This window comes from Glandiceps talaboti, chromosome 7, assembly GCF_964340395.1.
Source record: "Glandiceps talaboti chromosome 7, keGlaTala1.1, whole genome shotgun sequence".
NCBI classification, from domain to species: domain Eukaryota; kingdom Metazoa; phylum Hemichordata; class Enteropneusta; family Spengelidae; genus Glandiceps; species Glandiceps talaboti.
In genome coordinates this window covers 20,911,447-20,930,932 of record NC_135555.1, presented here as the reverse complement: position 1 = coordinate 20,930,932, position 19,486 = coordinate 20,911,447, and the positions used below count along the sequence as shown (strand labels likewise).

The 19,486-nt window shown below is 37.0% G+C and overlaps 3 protein-coding genes across 4 annotated transcripts; all 3 read right to left on the bottom strand.

Moving 5' to 3' along the window:
- Positions 1-881: 881 nt before the first annotated feature.
- Positions 882-3,629, bottom strand: LOC144438084 (E3 ubiquitin-protein ligase DTX3L-like). Its single transcript, XM_078127115.1, has 4 exons — positions 3,335-3,629; positions 1,939-2,714; positions 1,496-1,713; positions 882-951 (listed from the first exon to the last, which is right to left on the bottom strand). Exons 1-4 carry the CDS (start codon positions 3,399-3,401, stop codon positions 882-884), a joined length of 1,131 nt encoding a protein of 376 aa, XP_077983241.1. The 5' UTR covers positions 3,402-3,629.
- Positions 3,488-8,765, bottom strand: LOC144438083 (uncharacterized). Its single transcript, XM_078127114.1, has 7 exons — positions 8,722-8,765; positions 7,082-7,148; positions 6,199-6,379; positions 5,628-5,686; positions 5,102-5,285; positions 4,651-4,682; positions 3,488-3,940 (listed from the first exon to the last, which is right to left on the bottom strand). Exons 2-7 carry the CDS (start codon positions 7,112-7,114, stop codon positions 3,488-3,490), a joined length of 942 nt encoding a protein of 313 aa, XP_077983240.1. The 5' UTR covers positions 7,115-7,148; positions 8,722-8,765.
- Positions 8,766-9,253: 488 nt separating this feature from the next.
- LOC144437515 (uncharacterized) lies at positions 9,254-18,281 on the bottom strand. Of its 2 annotated transcripts, none has more exons than XM_078126456.1 (11): positions 18,163-18,281; positions 17,675-17,700; positions 16,575-16,615; positions 16,058-16,244; positions 15,172-15,230; positions 14,590-14,788; positions 14,089-14,111; positions 12,845-13,454; positions 11,689-12,587; positions 11,082-11,299; positions 9,254-10,319 (listed from the first exon to the last, which is right to left on the bottom strand). In XM_078126456.1, the coding sequence occupies exons 3-11, from the start codon at positions 16,599-16,601 to the stop codon at positions 10,250-10,252; spliced, it is 2,292 nt and encodes a 763-aa protein (XP_077982582.1). In that variant the 5' UTR covers positions 16,602-16,615; positions 17,675-17,700; positions 18,163-18,281; the 3' UTR covers positions 9,254-10,249. The 2 variants fall into 2 exon arrangements, with proteins under 2 accessions (XP_077982582.1, XP_077982581.1); XM_078126455.1 differs by lacking the exon at positions 17,675-17,700 and adding an exon at positions 17,515-17,642 and having other exon boundaries at positions 18,163-18,218.
- Positions 18,282-19,486: the final 1,205 nt, after the last annotated feature.

The following is a 19,486-nucleotide window of genomic DNA, read 5'->3' as shown; positions in this document are numbered from 1 at the left end:
ATTGTATAAAGAATTCCCAAACACTTTATCTTTATCTGTTAATCTGGCCATTATCATGATGATCATTAATCTCCATTGGGATACAGCTTTGACGCTGCATCCAAGCTTTTGTGACTATGATCACTGAATATGCGTGGGTAGCAGCATATACAGTATCCGTACCAGTCCTACACATTAATCTCCTATGGAGCCACAATATATGACTTGTACTCGCTATGTATAAAAACAGCCTTGTAACAGCTGATATATGCAATGAACCTGTTAACAATATTTGTATCTCGTTTCAATAGGTTTATCAGAGTGTTCCATTTAAGACACCCCCCCCCCTCCTTAATGAGTTTATAATCAGTCATCAGTTCTGAAATTCAAGTCATAAGCAAGGCTATATTGTTTTAATCAACTACCTAATATAACATACAATAATAATGTTGGGTAGTTGCACATTTCGACTTTACAATATATATATACCTTTACCATGTATACACACGTAAGCTACTTTTAAAAATATAAAAGATAACTTATAATAAGTTGATATGTTATTGATTTTGTTATCTCACAGTCCAGGAGAAAAATTAAAGTTAGACAAAAATATATCCACCATTTTATCCCATCTATAATCTGTGTGTGTGTGTGCGTGCGTACATGTGTGCGCTCACACGTATGCGCGCGTGTGTGTGTATGTATGTGTATGTATGTATGTATGTATGTATGTATGTATGTATGTATGTGTGTATATGTGTATGTATGTATGTATGTATGTATGTATGTATGTCTGTCTGTCTGTCTGTCTGTCTGTCTGTCTGTCTGTCTCTGTCTGTCTGTCTGTCTGTCTGTCTGTCTGTCTGTCTGTCTATGAGATTAGTATAATTTTTTCTCTTCATTTATTTTATCCCTTTAGCTGCAAGTTCTCCTTTCACCCTAGATAAGTATGTCGGATCGGGATATCCATATCTGAAACCAAAATGAAAAAAAGTTACATGAAACTAAATTGATATTTAGTTCAGTTCGATCTATTACCCGTGGACGCTGCATCTAGATATCTACTTCAATATTTTATTTTTTCTGGTCACATTTTTGTAAAATCAAACCATTGTGTGACAAACGTATGCCGTAGTAAAATATTGTGATATATTAATTTTAAATGGCACTTACACCTGACAGTGTTCGTTTGTTTGGGGTTGATTGGTCAACATATTCATTGGTAACTGAACGAGTGGTTAAGGAAGGAGTTCGCTGTCATTATTCTTGTAATAGGAAAAATTTATAATAAAAATAATAAAGACTTTTATTATAAAAATGCTTTAAATACACATCGATAAAAGGGTAACCTTGTTAGGACCAGCCTAATCTACCCAGGGTCCCCAAAAAGTAATGCTCAAAAAGTAAAGAAAAATAGGTGCCACTTCATAGACGTCCAAAAAGTCTTCACTTTATCGAAGAACGCCAGTGATGACTAACAATCATGTGTCCAATACATTAAAAAAGGGGGTCTTACTGTGCAGGTCCTCCACGGGTATTTGTTTTGTGATGGACATCGTTCCAGAGAACGCAGTTGTCTTGGCCCGTAGTCACAGATTTACCAATAGTGAACAGTACTTTCTGATCAAAACCTCTCTGTAACAGCTCCAGAACTTGACGCCCTTCTTTATTTGCCGGTAGATAGGCTCGTCTACTTGTACCGGAATAGTATACACCAGGGTTGGGATGATGTTCCTTAGATAGAAACAAATAGTAGATCAGACAGACATACATACATACATACATACATACATACATACATACATACATACATACATCTGCAAGTTATGTTACATAATTCATTTTTGAAAAATACATGCAATGTCTCTAACACGAGTTAATCCTCACGGGCTAGCACAATTCATAATTATGACGGGATGGGGGGGGGGGGTCTTTATAGTATGCAGTGATGAAAATTACCTTCTGTATTCCATTTGGGAAATGGTACGTGATAATTATAATTCCCATTCCTTCATAGCCTGGTAGACTACTGCACTCGTCAATACTGCAATCCATGGTGCCGGGTGGTTGATTACCTTTCTTCATCAAAACCACCAAAGTACAGAATGGACACTTGGCATCAGTATCAAAATGCCGAGCAAAACAGTTATTGCAAATAGTATTTTGACAACATTTCATGGACATCAGTGGAACGTCGTCATCAACACAGATCGGGCAGTCACCACGGCCAGATTGAGACGCAATCGCCGCTGTTGTAGGTGCAGGGGACACAGTGTTTGGTTTTGAACTAGCGTTACTGTTTGGTGATGATAGGATACTGGTTGTAGTTGTTGTCGCCGGAGGAAAATAAGTGGATTTGGGACCTGTCATTGATGTGTGAGCCTTTCGTCTTTTGTGTGAAGATTCGTCCGATTCCATCGACACAAAACACCCGTCATCTTCATTTCTGTTACTTTTCAACTGTGCAGGTGTAGTGAAATCCTCGTCCGAAGTATTTACTCCTTCCATGTTGATCACCGTGTCGGCTGGTATACGTTTTCGTCTATGCAAGTCTGCTTCTGCAACACTACTTGCTGTAGCAGTAAATTCGTCAATGAATTCCTTCTGGGTTTCGGCATTATTATTGACTATACGGATATCTCGCAAAGACGTTGTAGCTCCCTCTTTCTTGGAAAATTCTTCTAAAGTGGTACGAAATACCCTTGCGCATACTTTGACAGGAAAGCCATATACTCCTGTAATGATATGAATATCATCGGTCAATATGAAGAGTAATTAGTGGCAATATTTACATAAGTTTTGCGAATTCGAACTTTTGACAATCAGTACACTTTATTGCTGTGAATATTGTGAGTTTATTACCAATGCCCAACTGTTGTTGCTAGGCGCCATGGAGTCTATACATGTATGTTGTGATTCACATTCTTTTTTTTCTAGTAGAAAGATAAAGTAGAGTGAAAATCCAAAATAAATACCCGATGCTCCTTGATATGGCCACTTGAAAGCACATTTCGAAAGCAACTTATAATCAGTAACTTTTCAGTAAACGAAAGTACAAGTGTAAAAAATAATTGTTTTGCAGATGCATGGTTAAAACACAGGTTTTCAAAAATCGCGTCGGAATCAGACTCAACCTTCTTGAAACTATCATAGTTTGTTGACACGTGGTATTGAGTTTAAAGAGCTAAATGCGTGTGAAATATCCAAAAGTACTTGCATGTGAAAACTGCTGTTCATCTTGACCTTGAAGTGGTCTTGAATGGGGTAAATAAATTTACATATTGATTTGAAATTGGTCAGTTTTTGATATTTCGTTTATTAGCTCATAAAGTTTAATAAAGACTTTTTAACGTACCAGAACTTATTATTGGTGTTGCTAGAGATCTTGCACCGATACTAGACGCACAGTGTAACGTATTCATCAAACTCTCACGGAGAAGTTTTTCGGATTCTTCCTCATTTGTTGGATTCCACCGTGGAGCAACTACGTGGACAATGTGATCACACTCTAGATTGCCGGCAGAAGTGTAACATACGCGATAAATTCGTCCGATTCTCGTTGTATACTGGCTCCCCCTGTCCGAACTAAAGCCAACGCCAAACCTCCATCATGGCACAGCTTGGGGTTCGAAGAATTAACTATGACGTCAACACTCTGTTTGGTGATATCTCTGTGAATTAGGAATATTTTATTTGTTTGGAGTGTACAGGTAACATTCAGCAACTCCTCAAGACAGTCATTTAAGAGAGCATCTGATTGTGTTATCGTTGGACTTGCTGCTTCCACAAATGCCGTCATTTTAATTTCAATTCGGCCAATCTCATCAAGGGAAGAACCGACAACCTTTACTAGGCCTAAACTGTCCGTTATTTTCGGTAGTTTTCTTTTGAGTGACGTCATGCCATCTGACATGGATGCAGTGACCCAGGGTACAACCAGTGCGGTGCAGTTTTCAAAAACCTGTGATAAAAAAAGAATAACATGTAATATTATCAAAACAAAGTAAATACTATCCAATTAAATATATAAAGTCTTTCTTAAACGTTACATATTACACTATATTCCACACTTCACCAGTCCCATCACCATGGAAATCACAAAAATGTATATATGACATATATGACAGACCATTATTACGTATCGACATAAGTATACGACTTGCATGTAAGATGATCTGAGGTAAATGCTCGCTTGGTTACCATGGTAATGAACCGGCATGGTTTTTTTTTATTATACCTGTGGAATAGTGTTTTAAATGTATATGTTGTATGAAGTTTAACACCTAATATCTTGTTATTCACTTTAGGGAACAAGCAGAATTGACAACAGGGAGTGACTGAGGAGAAAAAAAAGGGGGGAACAAAATTTGGCCATGGGGTGCGACGGGGGGGGGGTGAACAATCTGTTGATCTGGAGTGGCACGACATATTTGGTCATGGTTTGAACCAAACTAAACTTCTGGAGTGGTCGTTTACTGAATACATTTTGACAAATATATGATGTCCTCCGCTTTCCCCTTCCCGCCGTAAATTATGTGCGTTCCAATACTCGCTACTACAAGTCACTGATCGCCACGATGACGACTACCACCGCCACAATCACGTTCACTACTCAGGCTGCAATTATTCTAACACCGAGGGAAGTTTAAGTTTGTGTGAAACCATACTCACTTCTATTTCTTTGGCTGACGCCCCAAGTTTCACTGTAAAATAAGTGTTTTTCACAATCGTCAATAAAAAGGAAGAGGGCAAATGAAATCACCAAACAAACAAACAAACAAACACACAAACAAATACACAAACAAACAAACAAATAAATAAACATCATTAAGGCAACCTACTTAAAATCCATGTGGTAATCGCTGACATATACATTTAAACGTACTAAAGTGATGAAATATTATTGTTACATCGAAAAGCAAGGAATCGACACACTAGACTGACACAAATCGAGACTTTATGTGGTAGATTATACAAGTGGATGATATTTCATTGTAAGGGAGTGTACATTCTTAAGTAGGGGGAGGTGGTCGTGAAGATTTGTATTTTTCGGTGACCCCCCCCCCCCAATTTACATATCAGGGAACTCAGAACTCCAAACTCTCAATATGAAAATAGTTACCTGGAATAGATTCCAAAAGCATCTTTTCGAATTGACGGAGACTGGAGAGAAGGCCAGAGACAATATCATGTGAACCATCATATACAATTCCAGATTGGTGGACGAGTGTTTGAAACTGGTCACCTGATGCATCAATCGTTTTTACTAATTCACGTCGAACAAGAGCTTCAACATTCCATAAAACCTTGTGAGGTTTGAGACAAAGAAAAATACGAATAATTGTTTTATTTTAATTTATTTTATTTTATTTACAAACGAATTTGAAAGTGTGAGACAAATTATTTAACACAGATGTTGTAATATATGCTTGCGGTGATAAACACATCATATACCGTCCGTCGCAGGAATAGTCTCACCCTAAAAGCTAGCCTATCATCACTGGTTAGGAAAATACTTGAACAGTGTTGAAAAGATGGTGGATGTCACCTAAGTCTGGTCACAACGGTGTGCAAACTATCTTTGTTCGTGATCAGACATAACCTTTCAAAAATGGCAGTAGTAGAAATGTAATTACAAATGACCTTACCTCATCACAAATAATCGATTTAAAACTGGTATGGTTGACTGCCATGAATTTATCAGCATCTTAGAAGTCATGAAAATAACAAAATGTGTTACTACTTCATCAGACAAATGGATTTTAAATTTATTCAAGTCACGATTTTGGGCTTAAAAAGGGACAGAACTTTATGGAGATTTCGTCTTTGTTACATTTGTTTACCCTAATGAAGCCCAGTAAAGTAATTTTCGCTAACCCTGCATCGCACAGCCTCGCTAACATATAGGCCTATGAAAATTACAGACCGGCTGGACATTTCAGAGAGATCTCGTGGTAATGAAATAAAACAGTCTCATTCGTGTCTGTGTTCGTTTAATCAACACCGAATTAAACCTTCAAAACCACATTTAATTTTCTACCACCGAAAAAGAGACTTCTGATCAAAACTGTGAAATGGGTAGATCACTATGGGAACATATATTTGGCTATTACAGCCATTATTAGACAGTTGCATGATAAACGAGGGTATACAGTCATATTCTTGATTCTCGACACAAGATTTGTTTTTTCTCTTAAATTGAAGATTTCGTATACGTACCTGCTTTATTTACAAACGTTATCAGCATGTTTGACTTTTCTCTATTGGGGAAAGAGAACACGAGTGAAACTCCTGTACAGTCTAGTGAATTCGAGAAGTATTCAGAAAGTTCCGTTTGAGTTTTCATGACATCGTTCATTTGAAGCAAAACTACCTTGCCTTTCATATTATCTAGAGGGCTCTGAAAACAAAGTAATAGAAATCACAAATTTCATTAAATTCAAAATTTTCATTCAGAAGTTTAGTTACAGCTACTCTGATTTGACTGTTAATTGCATTGAATTGAATGATTCCTAATTCTGTGTGCCCACCTATATAAACGCAACCTTTCTTGAGTTTCTGGTGAAAGAGAACTTGAGCATGTCTCGGTCACGATTCAAGTTTCGGCGTCAAAACACTTGCATGAGACCTTGAAACAATTCCAGTATTGTATATGGCATGCATGCCTTCTTCAATTAATGCCGTTACAAATCCTCAATTGTACGTTGTTAGCACATTCAATGGTATATGTTTCCTCGACATCTCAGTGTACTTTTAATAAATTATGTCACCGATCATATACTATGCCTATATACCAGGTGTGACCACGTGTTTGTTTGTATGTATGTGCCAGGCTGAATTACAAGACAAGGTTTGCTAATCAAGTGGTTTGATTCCATTAAGTGATGCAATGTTAACTATATATATATCTTCTTTAGTAGGATGCCAGAGCAGTAAATTTACCAAGAACCAACACACAATCTCAGTTTATATACCACAAAAACAGTCCCAATAACAGAGTCTGCTGTATATCAGTTTAGTATGAAGAGTAACTCAGAAGCAAGTTAAATCTACACACATTGATTTAGTACCATGATTACATCTTTATAACAAATTAACTTACCGGCTTATATAAGTAAGAGCTAAAAAATGCCATTATCCTCCATAAAGTGTATATACTGTATGTGGTCCTTGGATATTTATGAAATATAAAAAGACATTGAGTTAATATTTTATGTTCATTTGTTTTTAGGCTTCAATAGTGTTACAAATACAAGAGTATTGGATTCTTCCAATGATCCCACAACATTGCATTACAGCAACTAGTTAGAAATGCTCAGTTTTCATTCACACTCATGAGTCAGTCAGTCAGTCATCAGTCAGTCAGTCAGTCAGTCAGTCAGTCAGTCAGTCAGTCAGTCAGTCAGTCAGTCAGTCAGTCAGTCAGTCAGTCAGCCAGCCAGTCTGCCTGCCTGCCCGCCCGCACGCATGCACGTACGTATGTATGCATGCGTCTGATATTCACTCACTCACTCACTCACTCACTCACTCACTCACTCACTCACTCACTCACTCATGCTCACTCACTCACTCGCTCACTCATATAATCAGTCAGTCAATCATCAGTCAGTCAGTCATTAGAATAGGTAAAACATGCCAATTGAGTTGAGCATATTATGAACCTTCAAACCATTTGCGTTTTTGAGAAAAAAAAATTCAAGAAGCGACATGTTCGTAAGAAGTGCAAACTTGGAATGAGTCACATCTGAGACTATTCTATACATATCAGTCTCTGGTTCTCACACGTGTTTAACGCTGTTATGATATCTAGGCTCGATTTGTAGTCATACTTGAAGTGGTAATTTATAGGAGAAACGGGTACTTGTGGATTTTTAATTCATAAATGGAGACTTCTTTGTTGTGTTTTGCTACAGTGAAAATATGTGAAATAACTGTATTTGTAATCGCTATGGTACCCAGTCTATGCTGCATTGATCACCTTTCCATATATTGAAACGTCATCATGCATAAATAGTTTAAGTTAGATTACTTATGTTTACTTGTAGTATGATTAAAAGCTATTCCGTATTCTCTGTACATACCCAGTTTATTTTTACCTGCTGTATGTACAACAAACTTTTTAAACACACTTTCACTTCAGTTTTGCAATTTACTGAGTTACTCAGTTACAAACACGGAGTTGGTCTCTATTACGTGATTATGGGATATTTTGAGTAAAACGCATAGTATATTGTTGCTTTATTAATTACAAATCCATACCAAATTATGGCAAATACCCATTTCTCATCACTTCATTAAATCTCCAAGGTCGGAGTGTATTGCTGACATATACATTATTTGTATATTATGACACTACAAACTAAACACATCACGGAACCTGACACACGTTGTTGTTGTCTCTGTTTAACCCGATAACCTTCTGACCCAAGATATGTTCTGACGATTGTTCACCAACTGGACGATCTTTCTAAAGGTCCGAAGGTCTGCCTAGCCTATACCAAACTTCGCCAGTTGGCGTTACCTCACGTATGAACTTACATGTACTTCATATACCGTCCTTTCACTTTCAGTGAAGCTGGAGGTCGGATATTTTATTTGACATTTCCACAAAACTTGCCTCTGTATAATTATCATAATTTGGTGCGATAAGTAAACACTACTACAGAATGGTTTTTGTTTGTATTCATCAGTAATATAAACACGCATCATGCTAACAATAGATTAATTATTTGTTGTACATACCTTGAGAGTTAGTATTGAACTGACAACCTGACAGTGTCGGGAGCAAATTTGATGATTTCCAGTGAAGTCCGAATCCTTTTCAGGTCGAGTTAGTATTTCAACGAACTCATTTTATATGCAACACGTCACACTTGGGACTTCCCCGTTTGGTTTGTTTTTACCCATAATTCAATAGAAGATTCGGTTCTGATCATGGCGGCTGTTTGATTTATAGTACACTCTGCTTGTAATGCTGGTGCAGCCAACGAGTCAATTTTCTGAATTCGTTCGTTCGAAAAAAAGTCCAAAATAGTTAAATCAATGATGTTGACACAGTTTTTAGTTATATTGACGATTAAAGGTGAGTCAAAGCTGTTCGTATGTGCCCCCCCTACAATAATTATGATATGCCATCCCATATAATCCACATGCCCACTACCCTAAAATGTGTGTATTTTTCCCCACTCTCCCCATATCAACATACTCCCCACTGCTCTCTCCCCATCACGCAGATTCATTTTCTTCTCGAAAAGATATTTATATTCTCCATTAACTTAATCTCACGCCACAAAACTACAAATGAACATCTCTGGACATTATACTTTCATTAATTTAAAATCTACTTCTTGTAAATTTAATAACATTCAAATGTTGCCCACATTGGTGACGCCTTTCCCTTCTCCCTTTATCACTCAGCTGAAATTCAAGGCTTGCAAGCTGAAAACTGACTGTTTTCCCCTCTCACCCCCAAAAAAACCCTCTCACTGACAAATCGTGTACGAACAGCTATTTGCACGAACTGCTGTGTTCGACACATATTAATATAATAGCCAGTACCATACGGTTATAAAATAAGCAGTACAATGTAATCGGCATATTGTTTACAATAGTTGTTACATTATAGTGAATATACAGTGATCCTTGCCCGTTGTCATAGTGACAGATACGGTAGAACTAGTTCAAGATGATGACTGGTTTCAGAAGGACCTTGGTGAAGAAAAAGTGACTATCTCGATCTGGGAGGCTAACTGGTGGCGAACCATGTATCTCCCCTGTCTGTCTAGCTGCTCCCGAGTGTTCGTGTGTTCTCATTAGTACCAGAGTTATTTGAAGTTTACTCTCTACGTATGTGGTTGCGTATGTACGTTTGCAGTTGCGTATATACGTTCGCTACATCTTTATGTATATAGAGAAAGAGTAGTACAGTTCAGTCTTCTGAAAGTAAGATAACCCAAGAATATCACAACGCAAAGTTAGAAAGTTTGTTTGCTTATCCCCTAAAACACAGTTGCCAACTAAAACATCTGACAAACCTGTTAAAGATGTAATGGTTCATTAATCAAACACCCCTGGAGACAATATTGATGATAAATGTAGTAATAAAATTAACAAAGAAATGTAAACTATGGTCTTCCAAAAACCTAATATTAAACGTTTCTAAAACTCTGAGAGCACTGCACTATCGATCATCCGGGCCAGAAACTTGTTACAACATTGAGTCTTATTTCAAATGCAAGTGGTAACGTCAAAGTGAGTTTTGTCAGTTCATTTATTTGATTCCCTTGGCTGCAAGCTCCTCTTTCACTCTAGAGAGGTACGTCGGATCGGGATATCCATATCTGAAAAAAAAAGTAAACGAAGGTGTATAAAATGATCTTCTGTTTATTTCAATTTGGTACCGATGGAGACTACAAAGTTCTCTCTAAGTCAGAAAAAAATTGTGTGTTTCCGATAGCATGGCCTCAGAAAATTGGGTAAGTAGGTCAGGATTTGATTTGATTTGATTTGATTTGATTTGATTTCATCTTTTTAATTGTTTTTATTTTTGAAAAATATTGCTTCCACCCAAAAACAAACACAATGTTGGCCAGAATACCCCTTCTGTGATAGTTTGATGAAATATGTACAGACATCATCACTGGGAAAAGAAAACATGAAAGTCAAGAAGACAAAGAATTTATTAACGTTTTGTCTTAAATGTTTAATAAAATGTTTAGGGTTGGCGCCTTAAAACTAGGGTTGGTCGAGTTATCGGAAACTCACAATTATTTTTATATTTTGCCTCATAGCAATACATGACTGGAAAACACTACATGTTCTGATTCAAGTTGATCCACTGAAAAAATAATTCAATCAATTTTGGTTCGTGAATTATTTTACAATTATTTTGAGTTGATTATTAATTACAAAAAGAATATCAACAGCCGGATTTATAAATGACAGTGATTAGGGAATGGATTCGTCTTCATTCTTATATGGTTTGAGAACCCAAAAAAGATGGAATCAAGATACTTGGACGTTACCTCGCAGGCGTTTGTTTTATTAAAGAACGACAATGTTAACTATAGTATCTCAAATATTTTAAAAGGAAAGGGTCTCACTGTGCAGGCCCTCCATGGGTGTTAGTTTTGTGATGGACGTCATTCCAGAGAACGCAATCGTCCTGCCCCGTAGTCACAGATTTACCGATGGTGAACAATACTTGCTGATCAAAACCCCGCTTTAAAAGCTCTAGAACTTCACGACCTTCTTCATTTGCTGGCAAATACGCCCGTCTACTTGTACCAGTGTAGTATACACCAGGTTTGGGGTGATTTCCCTAAGAAGGAAACAGACACAAAGTCAAAAACAGACGAGTAGAATGTTGGATTATGACAGATAGATAGATGTACATAATACATGCATACATACATACATACATACATACATACATACATACATACATACATACATACATACATAGAAATAGACAGAAATGAACGATACATACCTACATACATACTTACGCACGCACGTACGTAATACTATATGCACTCATGCGTACACTGGTACAGACAGGGACAGACGGAAAGGAATGGGTTTACATACTATCATATATTATTTTCAAAATATAATAAGTTGATGAAACAGAAGTGTCAACTCTGTTACGATATATATTTCTAGGGAATAATGCAAATTTACTCTTTATTACACAGTGATGACGATTACCTGTTGAATTCCACTCGGAAATTGGTATGTGATAATTATGGTTCCCATCCCTTCATAGCCTGGTAGACTGCTGAACTCGTCAATACTGTAATCCATGGTGCCGTGTGGCTGATTACCTTTCTTCATCAAAACCACCAAAGTACAGAATGGACACTTGGCATCGGTATCAAAATGGCGATCAAAACAGTTGTTGCAAATAGTATTCTTACAACATGTCATGACCATCAGTGGAACGTCGTCATCAACGCAGATAGGACAGTCACCACGGCCAGATTGAGACGCGATCGTCGCTGTTGTAGGTGCAGGGGATACAATGTCTGGTGTTGAACTAGCATTACTGTTTGATACTGCGGTGGCATCGGCTGTACTAGCTGTTTGTGAGGTACATTCGACAGGTAGTGGATCTGTTGTCAATGTTGATCCATGTTCCTCTTCTTGCACAGATGACTCAGAATTCACCTTTGGCATATTATTTAAATATGACTCGCCGTCGCCGTACGTTTTATCTCTGTCATCTGGTTCGAAAGTATCTTCATACTTCTGCGATGTCACCATTGTTGTCGAAGAGGGTACATGTCCTTCTTTGGCTAAGTCAACCCATCCGTTATCAACGTCACTATGTTCCATGTTTGTAAACTCATTACTGTCATCGTTCACTCTCCAGTTCACAGCTGTCTCTTCTAGTCTTTGCGATTTTTCACCGCTACTACATATCTCTTGTTCTAAAACATTGCTCGTTTCATTCCTAAATTCATCGATGAATTCCTTCAAAGTCTCAACACTGTTATTGACGATTCGCACATCTTTCAACGATGTGGACCCTCCAGTAGTCTTGGAGAACTCTTCTAAAGTGGTGCGATAAACTCTAGCACAAACTTTAACGGGAAAGCCATACACTCCTGTAAGTAAATAGTAGAACTTTTATTGAGGTTAGAAACAATCCAACAAAAACACGAACGTGTGAGCTACTAGTGAACAAGTTTGATCATGAAAATCCGTGTACCTGGGTGTCAGTCTGTCATTGTCCAATGTGTCGTTTAATGTAAGTTTGTCTTTTATTTTGATGTATATTTGATTTGTGGTCCACCTTTGCAGGTGTTCGTCACCTGTGTGGACTGTCTGACTTTTGTCAAAGTTAAATAAAACTCTCCCCTACCTGTACCTATCACTGGAATGGCAAGAGATCTTGCACCAATGCTAGATGCACAGTTCAATGTATTCATCAGACTGTCATGAAGTAGTCTAATTGATTTCCCTGTATCTGCTGGATCCCAGTCATGGCCAACTACATGGATGATGTGATCACAGGTTAGTTTGCCTGCTGAAGTGTAACACACGTTACCAGGGAGTAAATCACCATTCCTCTCGATAAAGTCGTTAGACTCTTGTTGTATTGTTGGTCCCCCTGCCTGAAGTAGCGCAAACGCTAAACCTCCATCATGGCGTAATTGTGAGTTCGATGAATTGACTAAAACGTCAACTCTTTGCTTGATTATATTGTCACAGCATAGAGATACATTGATATCACCAATATTATGGGATAGGTTCATGATTTCCTTAAGACATTTCTTGTAGGTGGATGAGGTCTCTTTCGGGTGATCCTTCATAAATTTCAGAACGGCCTTTTCTATTATTGATAGTTTATCAAGAGTGTCACAGACGAACCGGATTTGACCAAATCTTAGGCCAGTTCTTATGATAGGAATCGAGTCTGATAAAGCAGTGGCAACCCAGGGCACTAGTAATGCCGAACAGTTCTCGAAAATCTAAGAAGTAACCATACTAGCAATTTACTATGTATGTATGTATGTATGTATGTATGTATGTATGTATGTATGTATGTATGTATGTATGTATGCCTGCCTGCCTGCCTGCCTGTCTGTCTGTATGTATGTATGTATGTATGTATGTATGTATGTATGTATGTATGTATGTAAGGTAGGAAGGAAAGAAGGTATGTACTGATAAGATATAGGTAGGTGGGTAGGTAGGTATGTGGGTAGGGATGTACTTATATAGGTACGCACGTGTGTGCGTATGTTTGGGTTACACAGTGTGATTATATATGAGATAACACGATAAGCTGACGTTCATCAGAGTGTAGAAAGAAATATTCATAGGACTTTTCTTGTTTGTAGAAATCCTAGTAATATGGTATTGTGAGGTGATTCGCGTCAAGGAAGAGATGTAAATTTCTTTAATAATTCTATATTGAACACTTGTATGATTGGTTCATCAAGACTCGGTAAGTTGAATGAGTTTTGCCAGTGATTGATTTTTCTAATTTTTTTAGACCATCAGATTCTGCTAATTTGAATAAGTCCGCATACATTTTATGTTCATGTTATTTGGATAACTTGGATAAAATTGAAACTTTCGATAAAGTTAAAGTATACTCACGTCTGACATTTCAGCTCTTGGCCCTAGTTTCACACGATATTTAAAAGGAAAGAGATAAAAAAACAGGCAGACAGAGCCAGATAGACAGACAGACAGACAGACAGACAGACAGACAGACAGACAGACAGACAGAGAGACAAACAGACAAATAGGCAAGAGACAGAAATATAGATGATGAAACAAGTTTATAGCAAGAAAATTGCATTATTTATTTTAATTCAATTGTAGTCAAATACTATATATAATTATAACAACTAAAGTTTCATTACTGCCCACTATAGACTTAAAAAGAAAGTGTAAACAAATGCAATTAGGTGGGTGAATTGGATTCTGGATGTATGGTTTGGTGATTCTGTTTCATTTATAATAAGAAGCTGTGTAAATTAAGAACCTCACCTTAATTACTTGAATGAGGGCAATGTGAAAGAAGAGTATTGTAATTTTGACATAAAAAAATTGTTGATCATATTTTCTATTGGCGAGTAAGAAAGCTATATGTACCTGATAACTTCATGATGCCTGATGCAAATTTGTGAATACTTGAGAGGAGACCCGAGATCTCTATCACTCCGTTTGTATCGGTTCTTGGATTATATGTAACCCCGGACTTTTGTATTAGGCCGTGCAGCTTTTGTTCCTCGAGTTGTTCCAAACATTTGACAAATGGACGTTGAATATAGACATGAACATTCCATAGGACCTTTAGTAATTTAAAAGGTACAAATAAAACTGATATACAAGGTGGAAAAGTAAGATTAGAAACTGAACGAATGCACGGTTTAGTATGGCTTAGGTAGTGTCACAAAATACTGATTTATTCATCCAATGTGCTTAATAGTCATTAAATACGTTAGGCAATTACAAACACAAGCAGAAACCCTCACCACTACCACGTATAATTACCCCGTTTTCAACATCATCAGTCTACCCTCGAGCTCGTCAGCACTGCGCCGCTACCAGGAGCACATAACATATCACTATCCACACCAACAACTCAAGCTCGCCAGCGCCTACGCCAAAACCATTCGCTGAATTTCGCTCAGGTTTACGATAAATGTGTGTACATAAGAAACATTTTCTTACCTCCTCGCAAACAACTGGTTTAAGAGTTTTATGATTGTGTCCCACGAATGTGTCCGCATCTTGATAGGAAAGGGTTGATCAACATGAAAGACAAAGTACACAATGTGATACACCGGACAGGCTTTATGTCTTACCAATGTGGCATCGCCTTCGTACCTCATAATATTTATATTTATAATCGCAGTATTAAGAATGTATAATTTTTCATATTGTCTATAGCTGGAAGGAACATATTGATTAGAATTACAATTTGTTATTTTGTGTTATTGTTATTGTTAAGGTATGTTATGTTATGTTATGTTATGTTATGTTATGTATTATTTTCTTTTCTATGTTTTTGTACTTGAAAAGAAGTGTAAAACAACGTATTCCAACGTGTATATATATATATATATATATATATATATATATATATATATATATATATATATATATATATATATATATATATATATATATATGTCTGATGATCGCAATATGCGTGAAACTCCGAGTTACACCCAAGAAAGAGTTCCAGTACTACCAAAACTATATATATATATATATATATGTGTGTGTGTGTGTATGTGTGTGTGTGTGTGTGTGTGTGTGTGTGTGTAGACAAAAATGCATATAAAGGAACGAGTGAGAATTAATAGATGCAATCCGACTTATATATATATATATATATATATATATATATATATATGTGTGTGTGTGTGTGTGTGTGTGTGTGTGTGTACATGTGTGTGTGTGTGTGTAGACAAAAATGCATATAAAGGAACGAGTGAGAATTAATAGATGCAATCTGACTTTTCAAATAAAGAGAGTTTATATCAAGGTACGACATTATAGGTTAACAACTGACTAAAAGAATATATATATATATATCGTTGTGTATACTGACCTTTCTTTTCATTGAACGATATCAGGCAAGTGCTGTTGTGGTCTCTACTTCCAGCGAACTCACAAGAAACCCTTGTGACCTTTGAGTTTGCTAAGTAGTCATTTAATTCTGATGCTTCTGTATCATCGTAATGTTGCAATACAAATACTCTCTGTTTTCCCTTATTCCTGTCGTCAGAATTGGTACCCTGTCATGATAATTAGTAAAGTGATTATCTAATATATTAAGATTATATAACAGAAATTTTATTTTGAATAATTGAAATTATGATTTTTTCTGATCCTATGTAAAGTTAGTTATCATAGATTTGTCCGCCATATCTGATTAACAACTGTGGTCACGTGTTTTGAATATTCCTGGGAACTAACATTTTATTATGTCAAGTGGATTCTGTAATATCAGATCATGATGGGATGGGAAATATACCTTACCAGCCCTAGTACATGACACAAGTCTGTGTACTTTGTGCTAAGGAGACTGTAGTATATATTTAACAATATGGTGTAAATAAACTTACCCAAAGTGATTTCAAGAAGCCAGTCATGGTTTAATTGGTTCCTTAAAAATATGTGAAATTAATGAAAAGTCTGTTAATTAATAATAGAAAAGTTGTCAGATGCATGCGTGCGTGTGTGGGGTGGGATGGCGTGGGGAATGGATATGTGAGCTGTGTTTTGGCAGTGGCAGTATGAGAGGGAGGTGCACTAGGGCTAGCAGTTTAAGCGTGTTCACAGTTGACAAGCAGACAAAAGAGAAATACAGACGATCTAGAAGTTATGCCAGGACAAAGGGAAGAGGAAGTTACATTGAATGTGATGTCATATTTAGTCATGATGATCACTAGTCACTAGTTTTAATTTACCTCTGATCCTATAGGAAACAGTTGGGATACCGGCGAGAGCTGCATGAACATTTGATCATTTTAGACACTTTAGTCTAATTTGAAAGTATTTTCCATGAAACGTACATGACAAATGTCTTTGCATGGTAAACAAAACGTCAATTTCATAAATGCTTTGTCTATTTCACGATTTCTATTTTGCATTCTTTCTTTATTTATGACCAGTATTCAATTGTTTCCTATTTTGTCAGCTTCATGCATCTCTAAAATATACTTCTACGCAGTACAATAGAGGACATGTACTACAGGAGTGCACCGTGAAAGAAGCCATCAATACGTCCTGTGAACTTCAACTTTGCCTCGACCTTCAGTTCATCAGATGCACACACTTGTCATATATATAGCGACTTGTACCACAGGTGAACATATTATTTCGGTGGAATATGATTTGATTAATACACATTTTATCACCAAAATAGAACAGTGAAAGTTCTCCAGATTGATTATTAATGCAAGCGAGCAGCAAATTTAATTTCGGGCATAGTTTGGCAGTAATGAAGTACGCCCTTTAGAAATCGTTTTTATATGATACTGTACAGAATTTTACACCGCGTACCGAAGTTCTGTCTATAGATAATACCGTAAACCATACAGTTCTGACCCAAATATCTCAAAGAGAATCCTCCATCGGTGGGTCTCCGGGTTCTGTACAGAATGATATGCAATGATTGCTCGCTCCTGAAACTAAGAATATTGCCTATATAAAATATACATACCCTCTCGGAACACACACCCACACAAACTATAAAAAAACAATAAAAACATTGTGTTATAGTTCCTGTATTTCGTGTAACAACGAACTGCGATAAGTACAATGTACAATGTAGTTTTTCTTACACTTTTCTAGTACGCACCTACTGATGACCCCGTGACCTAAATGTTGTAATCCTCCTGGACGAGGCACTTCCTGTACTGACTCTACGCAATGTTTCAATCCGTATTTTTTACTAATATAAGCTCGTAGTTCATATCAGTGCACAGTCAAATTGTGTAATTGTTTAGAATATTCACCATAGGCTGTCTAAGCAAAATGACAACTCCATGTACTTTATTGTAAATAGAAGTCAGCTGAGAACACATGTATGTTACATTACAACGCCGTCCGCCCAAGCTACATTGCCAGCCTGGCAAGTTACATATGTATTCAGATTAATTATACGTATATTCATAAATGCTATACATTAAACGTCATAGTAAAACCTACCTTTGAGTATATTCAGCCTTTGACAACAATATGTTAGTTTGTTGTTGACGATGGACTCTCTATAGGAGGAAATGGATATGTGGCATAGGGGAGACGTATTTCCACGAACTCATGCATATGCAGAACGTCAGGAGGGACTTCCCCTTAAGTTTTAATTACCCATAATCCAACTGTGCTAGGCTTAATCATGGCGTTTAGAGAGGGCAGGAAATGTGTTATATTATGGCATTGGATACTTATCAACAATAGGTAGTGTAATTAGTGAGAAATATTCTATTCTTAGGTTGTTCTGAGGTATCTAGTTTCATTTTCCGCAAGGAATGTTGTGTCATGCTTTTCTGCCTGCCTGCCTGCCTGTCTGTCTGTCTGTCTGTCTGTCTGTCTGTCTGTCTGTCTGTTAGCAGACCTGCCTGCCTGTCTGTCCGTCTGTCTGTCTGTCTGTCTGTCTGTCTGTATGTCTGTCTGTATGTATGTATGTATGCATTTATGCATGAACAACAAAATCGCAAACGTTTGATTATCCTTTGATCATGCACATGTAGTTGTGACGATATGGATCCGTGCAGGGGTAATAATTGTAAAGCGCCGTGAGCACAAAGTGGGAAAGCACTATATAAAAACGAACATCATTACTGTGATTTTAAGTTTCATTGAATCATTTGCATAAAGCATACTTCAATCTTCCATTTATGTCATTTATGCTCACAAAGGGATTTGAGAAACTAATCCTTATGGAAATTACTCAGATTACATCCGGTCTGTCGTCATAACTTTGACATTTTAAGGTGTCAAAGAGTTCAAGTCCACTCTACTGTTACTGTGTTACAGCGGGGGGGGGGGGGGGGCATGGGTACCCGGCTTGTGGATTCAAATTACAAACATGAACGCTGTAAAGATTTAAAAACCTGCTAAAGGTCAAACGTTTGCATTTCAGCCAGAAACTTGGGATCAAATGTATATAATATTCAGCTAGATTTTGAAAACTACGCGGTCAAAAATTGAAAATTGGCATTAGAAACGTCCTTGTCAAATATATGGGGTCAAACGCCGTGTGTTTTTTCCAAGAGGTCAACCCTCTACACAATGTTTAAACAAACAAGTGAAACCTCTATAGAGATAAGGGGTCAAAATCACGGGAATTTGTACAGCTCTTATTAATATGTGAGTAAACCCACCCTACAGGGAGAGTTCTGAATTTATTAAGGAATTTGTTCTTCATCACAGCAGCAACATTGAAAACGGTGAAAATTTATGAAAAAAAAAATTGTTATTTTGGACAACTGTAACCACGTGTATATTGTATTATTGTAACTTTCGTTTAAGC

What these genes read in the sequence shown, in the direction of transcription:
- LOC144437515 (XM_078126456.1), bottom strand. Translation starts at nt 16,601, where the DNA reads ATGACTGGCTTCTTGAAATCACTTTGG. An exon ending in ATCGTTCAATGAAAAGAAAG is followed by an intron (nt 15,231 to 16,057) that starts GTCAGTATACAC and finishes TTTCCTATCAAG; the next exon opens with ATGCGGACACATTCGTGGGA. An exon ending in AGGCATCATGAAGTTATCAG is followed by an intron (nt 14,112 to 14,589) that starts GTACATATAGCT and finishes GTGTGAAACTAG; the next exon opens with GGCCAAGAGCTGAAATGTCA.
- LOC144438083 (XM_078127114.1), bottom strand. Translation starts at nt 7,114, where the DNA reads ATGGCATTTTTTAGCTCTTACTTATATAAGCCG. An exon ending in GCTTTTGGAATCTATTCCAG is followed by an intron (nt 4,683 to 5,101) that starts GTAACTATTTTC and finishes CTTATTTTACAG; the next exon opens with TGAAACTTGGGGCGTCAGCC. An exon ending in CGTCAGCCAAAGAAATAGAA is followed by an intron (nt 3,941 to 4,650) that starts GTGAGTATGGTT and finishes TTTTTATCACAG; the next exon opens with GTTTTTGAAAACTGCACCGC.
- LOC144438084 (XM_078127115.1), bottom strand. Translation starts at nt 3,401, where the DNA reads ATGAATACGTTACACTGTGCGTCTAGTATCGGTGCAAGATCTCTAGCA. An exon ending in AACACCAATAATAAGTTCTG is followed by an intron (nt 2,715 to 3,334) that starts GTACGTTAAAAA and finishes ATATCATTACAG; the next exon opens with GAGTATATGGCTTTCCTGTC. An exon ending in ACCCGTGGAGGACCTGCACA is followed by an intron (nt 952 to 1,495) that starts GTAAGACCCCCT and finishes TTTTGGTTTCAG; the next exon opens with ATATGGATATCCCGATCCGA.